Source organism: Perissodus microlepis, chromosome 7, assembly GCF_051167445.1.
Source record: "Perissodus microlepis isolate ML-2025 ecotype Zambia chromosome 7, ASM5116744v1, whole genome shotgun sequence".
In the NCBI taxonomy this organism is placed as follows: Eukaryota; Metazoa; Chordata; class Actinopteri; order Cichliformes; family Cichlidae; genus Perissodus; species Perissodus microlepis.
In genome coordinates this window covers 11015961-11023307 of record NC_140467.1, presented here as the reverse complement: position 1 = coordinate 11023307, position 7347 = coordinate 11015961, and the positions used below count along the sequence as shown (strand labels likewise).

The 7347-nt window shown below is 38.4% G+C and overlaps 1 protein-coding gene across 1 annotated transcript; it reads right to left on the bottom strand.

The window, feature by feature from the left end:
* Nucleotides 1-1112: 1112 nt before the first annotated feature.
* Nucleotides 1113-5626, bottom strand: lysmd4 (LysM, putative peptidoglycan-binding, domain containing 4). Its single transcript, XM_084933360.1, has 3 exons — nucleotides 5573-5626; nucleotides 3538-3812; nucleotides 1113-3447 (listed from the first exon to the last, which is right to left on the bottom strand). The coding sequence occupies exons 2-3, from the start codon at nucleotides 3796-3798 to the stop codon at nucleotides 2965-2967; spliced, it is 744 nt and encodes a 247-aa protein (XP_084789486.1). The 5' UTR covers nucleotides 3799-3812; nucleotides 5573-5626; the 3' UTR covers nucleotides 1113-2964.
* Between the last annotated feature and the right edge of the window lie 1721 nt (nucleotides 5627-7347).

The following is a 7347-nucleotide window of genomic DNA, read 5'->3' as shown; positions in this document are numbered from 1 at the left end:
TTATGAGATGGGGGTAGGGGGGGGTCTCAGGTCAGGGAATAATAAAAGGCAGCCTCAGCAGCAACACAGCTCAACCCCAACTTGTTATTGAGCTTTGGAAATCACGAAGATAACTTATTCTTCCCATCGCATGTAGGCTTCAGGGTTACCATTGACAGTAGAGGATTTAAACATGCGTATCCAGTTAGTTTAACAGATATAATCTTACATTTAAACAAAACCCTGTAGATTATTAAGCTTTTAAATTGCTACAGCACTTGGATGCAAATTCTCCCAGCTCCAATGAGCATCCATGGGGCAAGCACTACATTTCTCATAAATTTTAGCTATGCTGATCTAACTGCATGCTGTCATTTCTGTATGCAGTGAGAAAACATAACACTCTGGAGCTTTGAAATTCAGCTGGCTGTGTGATAGAGCTCAGTTAAATTTAATTTCTGCTTGCCAGTTTGATCTATTTTTGCAATCTTTGTTGATTTATGAATAAACCGCTTTGACTTTGATGTCCATTAATGTCACACAGCAGCAGTTGTTCACAGACCGAAAGTGTCACATTTCTAGTGGATACAAAGAGTAACCGAGTCCACGCTGAACAAACTCTTAGCAGGCTCAGCTTCACTATAATGTACTGTATGTAGCCAATGTCAGGTATTTATCCTGCCAACCTGGTTTGTGATAAAGACATTTGCCAAAAGCTGAAAATCCATTATATACACAATTTCAAAATTTAAAAACATACCAAACAGCTGACCGATCTTTCATAGATCCTTGAGGTGATAAGAGCAGCACTTTAAATTTATATTAGAGATATTTTGTTATATTTTTTTTAAACTTAGACCAGCTGTGACCAATGACTGTACAGTCACTGGCTGTGACCACATAATATCCTCTGGGATTAATCAAGTATTCTGATTCTTGCCCATGCTGCCATCTTTTGATATACAGTGGTACTGCAAAAAAATACATTTTTAATTTAAATACATCAAAACACATTTTTATGGGAAAGGTCTGTTATGATTTTGTTTTCTGTCTCTATGTACAGCTGTGTGTGTGTGTATATATATATCTTATTATACAAAGACAAGTGCATTAAAAGAATTAAAAACCACCACCACATAAGAACATACTTTATAGACAATCACACTTAAAACTTTGTATTCAAACACTGGAACATGCAAAACACAGAGTTTTGCACAACTGTCAGTTTTCCATTGAATTAAAAATAAAATGCACCAACAAATATATTCAACACGTTTGTTGAGTTCATTAAATTAACATATCCAGCCACTAAAATGTGCATAAGCCATGCAAATTCATCAGCCTTCCCTGGTGGACGTCTGCAAAGACAATAAAAACTTGACATTAAGGCACTTAATCAGGCAGAGAACTCAGGCACTCTTTAAAAATAATGAACGTTTAAAAATTAATTATCTTTAAAGTTCACAAGAGTTCACAAGAAGTACCAACATAAAGTATATTGCACTCCATTATTGCTGTAAACAAATTCACATATTTGGCACTGTGTACTAAAAAGTCATGAGGTACATTCACAGATACAAAGATTAGACGAGAACAAACACACATGATGCTAAACCCAATGTGTAATAACATTGTTGTTGTTTGTTGTTTAAAATAAATGTTATACTCTGATATGATACTAATATGACAAAATCTTGATGCTGACAGTCTTGGACTCTACATTATTAAACGGCCTGTATTTGTACAGCGCTTTTACTAGTCCCTAAGGACCCCAAAGCGCTTTACACATCCAGTCATCCACCCATTCACACACTGGTGTGTGACCACAGCCACCCTGGGGCGCACTGACAGAGGCGAGGCTGCTGAACACTGGCGCCACCAGGCCCTCTGACCACCACCAGTAGGCAACGGGTGAAGTGTCTTGCCCAAGGACACAACAAACGAGACTGTCCAAGCCGGGGCTCGAACCGGCAACCTTCCGATTACAAGGCGAACTCCCAACTCGTGAGCCACGATCGCCCCACTATGCAAAACACCGATTTGGCACATTAGAACACCAATATGAGAATGGCCAAACTGATAATCCAAAGCATATTTGGATGAAGCTACTCAGATAATGCTGAGCTCAGGCTCAGCAGATCACTTACAAAAGTAAAGAAGAGGTGTAAAGTAAAAGTAAGAGACGAGAGAAAATCTCTTCGACCATGTTGAGTGTTGTTGCAGAGTCACGTTCCCTGTTGGCAGCTCACATATGGAACGCCACAAGAATGTCTCTCTCAAAAAAACAAAACAAGGACAACCTGTTAACTAAATCATATTTTTTTCATTATTGTTTTACACTTGCAATTAGTGATAGACCATAAACTCTTGGGAAAAGTGTCCATTCGCTGAGGTAATAAATCATGTGAGCAGTAGAGTCATTTTCTCATAATCTTTTTACCATTATGATTTTCTTTCATGACTAGAGAAGTCGCCCCATAGCAGGACATTAAGAAAAAAAATACAGGTTCAAGGCACTTGAGCATTAATTTCAGAGCTGAAACCATTCATCCATTCATACAGTGGTGTAAAGGCAGACTGTGATAAACATTTTTCTCCCAGAGAAATACTCTGTGTGGTTGCTATTGATGTTCAGGCTGTAGAGTGATTATTTTCACAATACACATGCAATAATGCTCCAAATTAAGTGAAGCACCTGAGGATCTGTTTTTCAGTAAAAGTGATTTTCCATGAAAGTGTATTTTACAAAAAATTACAAATTGTTGGTGTCCTAAAGTGTGACAATAATTAGAACAGTATTCAGACATTTCACTTGAAGGTAGAGGCCCCACTGAGTTAAAATCTTGAAAGATTTTGCATCATTGTGATCGTGGTCTACTACCAAGTCCATGAAAAGAATAGTATTAATTACGTTTCAGGTTTTCCAAAGATCAAAGCCTTCCTATCCTGATTCGTGAAGATCCTTATGCCTTATTGTACTGAGGCTTATCCTTGAGGCACAACTGATGTGTTGTTTGGCTGTAGAGCACCTTTTGTTTTATAAATTATGTAAAATAATGGAAGGACAATGCCTATCAGGAGCATGGCAACTACAGCGTTCCACCAGTTGATTCCCCAGTCAGCACCATAACTGGTCCGACGCCGTCCTTTGAACCCAAAATGCTGTTGTTTTTGCGAGTTATCCAAAAATTCCTCATCTTGATCAGTTGTGGTTTGAATTAGTTTGTTTATATCATTATCCACCTCCATGAGAAAGTCTGTGGCCTCTTGTATATGAGGCTGGGCTCTGGCTTTGTTCTGAGGCTCCACTGGTGTTTGAGAAGCATGGGGCATTTCTTCTTGAGGATCACTCGGATTTGAGAAAGTTTCAGTTAAGAAGCTGTGTTGCTGAACTGGTATTTTGATGGATTTCAGTGCAAATAGATCTTGTTCCTGCATTAGGTTGTTCACCCGCTTTATATCGGCTACCTGTTGAAAAAGTGACAAACGTACATCAATATAAGCACATGAAGAAAAATAATTTTACAAAAATGTCTGCAGCTATGAAAAAGCTTTTACCTTGCAGCCATATTGCAGTGCAAGTTTGCTGAGATTATCATCGGCTAACACTTCCCGCTCCAGCAGCTGGACATTTTTCAGTCTGTCCTCCTGGTCCTGGAAAGCCCGTGGTCTCAACTCCAAGACACCGAGTTCCTCATCGTCTGAAGATGCAGCACATTCATTTGTTTTCCTCCTGAACATATAGACCTGGCCATCTGCACTGGCGTGAACATCCACCGGGGCCTGGAAAGCCCGCGGACCATTCTCCCCCCGCCACATAATTAAACACCAACCTGTAAATGTAAGCACATAGCTAATATTTACACAGCACAGTCATACTTGCACAGTAGATAAAGTTACATGGAACATATGTTCTATGTTTAAGTAAATTCTGTACAAATTTATGTTTTGTCATTCATAATTAAATGTGCAATGTAGACACAGTTGGGTTATGTTAGTGTTATAAACAGACCAAAATCTTTCAGCTCCACTAAAATGATCAATGTGCTTTTCTACCATGTTTTACAATAACGTTGGATTGTAATCAAAAGAGAATTAACAAGGTCGGCTAGTTTCTATTTAAAGATGATTAACCATGTTCTGACTGGAGGTGTTCTAAAAAATGAACAAAGCAATCATACAGCAGGAAGAAGTCAACGAAATTGAACCAAGCTTCAGCCAAGACAGTATCTGAGATGATCCACCCACAACACAAGGTTAGTCTACAGTATTCAGTTGTGTGTGAATATGTACTGATGCTGAGCTTAATCTCCACATTGAAATCTTAAGTCAGCCGAGAGTGACTTAGCAAGTCCATGGGCTACAGTTGCATCATGAGGTTTTAAAAACTTACAGACGTACTGAATGTGAATAGTGCTAATAAAAAGGCAGAGTGGCTGTCAATCACCACTGGTTATTTGGGGGAGGTCTGCTAAATAAAACAAGACACAAATCACTGCAACCTGCCTGTTCTTAAAAAGACAGCAGCCTCAATAAATACAGTATACTCTTGAACCTGAAGCATAAATCATATCTCATTACTTAACAAGCAAAACCTATCCACCAGGCTCTAGTTATTATGGCATAAGAGAGGTGGGCAATCTTCCCAGTGGGTCATATGAGAAACTGAGACTGTGGAGTGCTGCACCAAAAAGCTTATAAGAAGATAGAATTATCACTGGGTAGATGATTGATGCAGAATTGCTTATTGGTAGTGGTACAGACCCCACAACAGTCCCAGATTCTCACACGACCTCTTGGGAAACTAATTGCCTACCTTTGGCCTAAGAGGACGGCCAATAGTCAAATACTGAAAATGCACCTCTCTTTTGTGGGAGTCCAGTTCCTAAGAAACAATAAAACTATGGCATGCTCTTTTGTTTTCATTTACAAGCTGAAAATTTTAAGTTTGTTTTCCTTTTCAGTGTCTTTATTTTAGATCAGGAGAACATTGTTCACCTGATTGTTGCAAATTTATTTGGGATACACACTACTGCATCCAAAATAAAAATTAATCAACTCTGAATGATAAACCAAAAAGACACAGGAGTTACAACCGCTATATTGTGTGAAACGCCTTTTCGAGTACGTAAAACACTTTTTTACATTACATTATATTTACATTTTTCCGGTTTAAGTACAGCCAGAAAAAATTATATTACATTAAACGCAACATTTATTTAATCTACCAACTTTTCGACATCATAACTTGGGCAATTTAAATACACTTTGTGATGGAAATTGTAACCCCCACCAGGGCAAAAACTCTTACCATATACAGTACTAACAGAACATGTATCCTAAGAACGGAGCTTACTGTGCGCACTTGAATGCAGCAGTAACTTGAGCTACAAGGAGCTAATGCTAGCAGGTTAGCTTAAGGAGTTCGGCTTCGGTTCACAAACTATCGGCATCGCGACAAAAACCAAGCAAGCGACTCGGTTTACTTCTATTATAAGTACAACAGGGTTATTCATTGGAGAATAAAGACCAAAGGAAAACACTTTTTTTTTTTACTTCAAACGCCCAGAGTACATTGTTTCTTTCCAATTACCTTATCCAAAATGCATGGGTCACTAATTCCCAGACCAGTCTGGTTGGCTTTTCTTCTTCGTCGCACTCTAAAACGTGTTGGTATTATACGAGCATGCAATAGCGCCACCCGCGATGTTTGAGGCTAAACACATCGGTTAAAATTGGTTAAAAGATGATAGACCAAAGTGTTATAAAGAGTTATTAAAGGTTTTTTAATCGGGTTTTAAAATTTGTTGTCAGTTCAATTTAATTTTATTTAATTTTCAGTCTTTTTGCTTGTTACTCTAAAGTTCGTAGTGGTCACGCAAACAGAGGAGGAGGATCTCAGAGTATGACGAGTGGTGAGGAGGATATGCAGCAGATTAGAGTGATATACAGGAATGAGATTATAGAGATACTAAGAAGCAGAATCTTAACATTAATCCAATATTCTACAGAAAGCCAGTGAAGCTGTTTAAGTACTGGAGGAATATACTCTATAGAAAGTCTTCTGGTAATAACACAAACAGCTGCTGAATAGGAGTCAACTATAATGTATTTTCACAGTTGTAGTTTTTGTTTGTAGTTTTGTTGCTTTAATTTTATCAGGGTAGTGGTTTAAATACCTGAGTTCAACTATGCAACGCAATGGACAGTGCACAAGAGAGACAAAGAACAGAGTGCAAACGAAGTTGAATGGGTGGAGATGAGTGCAAGAGTGAAAGATAGTAGTGAACCTGTTATGACGTATGGTCTAGAGACAGTGGCACTAAAAATGCTGAAGGTGTAGGTAGCAGAGTTGAAGATAAAGGAATTTTCATGTGTGTATCATGAGTGTTATTGGGTTTCAGCCCCTGAAACCCAATAACCAGTTGTGCCACCCTTAGCAGCAACAAGTACAGTCAAATGTTTGTGATAAACATTAACAAGTTTTTCACATCACTTTTGCCCCACTTTTCTTTGTAGAATTATTTTAATTCAACCACACTGGAGGGTTTTCTAGCATAAACCAGAGCATCTCAATCAGATTTAAGTCCAGGCAGATCACTCCAAAACCTTCATTTTGTCTTTTTTTGAGCCATTCAGATGTGAACTTGCTGAGGTGTTGTCCTGCTGCATAACCTGAATTTGAGCTTCAGAACACAAAGTGATGGTTGGTCTTTCTCCAAGACTTTTTGGCATAAAGCAGAATTCATAGTTCATCAATTACACAAGTTGTCAAGGTCCCAAAGCAGCAGAGCAGCCCCAGACCATCACACTACCACCACCATGTTTGACTGTTGGTATGATGTTCCTTGATGAAACACTGTCTTAGTTTTATTCGAGATATAACAGCACTCAAACTTCCAAAAAGTTTCACTTTTTTCTCATCAGTCTGCAGAATATTTTCACAAGCGTCTTGGGGATCATGAAGACGTTGTTTGGCAAATGTAACACGAAGCTCTGCATTCTTTTTGGTTTATCTTTTTGGTTTGGCTTTCAGGGTTCTTTTGTGACCTCCTGGATGAGTCATTGATGTGTTCTTTGAGTAATTTTGGTATGCTGGCCACTCCTTCCCAAGAGTGGCAAGTCTCCATTTGTGAATAATCGTACACTAGAGTCGCAATGCCTTAGAAATGGCTTTGAATTTGTTTGATGATATGTAATATTTAAGTATGACAAATATACAAAGTAATTTAAAAAATCAGGAACTTACTTTTTCACTGCACTGTATAAATTCTGATTCCAATTGCTGTACTATTTTTGGTCCTAAATCTGTTACCTGTGCAACAATAACATCAGAGTGAATCCAAACTAGTACAAATGGCAAATGTC

What these genes read in the sequence shown, in the direction of transcription:
- lysmd4 (XM_084933360.1), bottom strand. Translation starts at nt 3,798, where the DNA reads ATGTGGCGGGGGGAGAATGGTCCGCGGGCTTTCCAGGCCCCGGTGGAT. An exon ending in CACTGCAATATGGCTGCAAG is followed by an intron (nt 3,448 to 3,537) that starts GTAAAAGCTTTT and finishes CTTTTTCAACAG; the next exon opens with GTAGCCGATATAAAGCGGGT.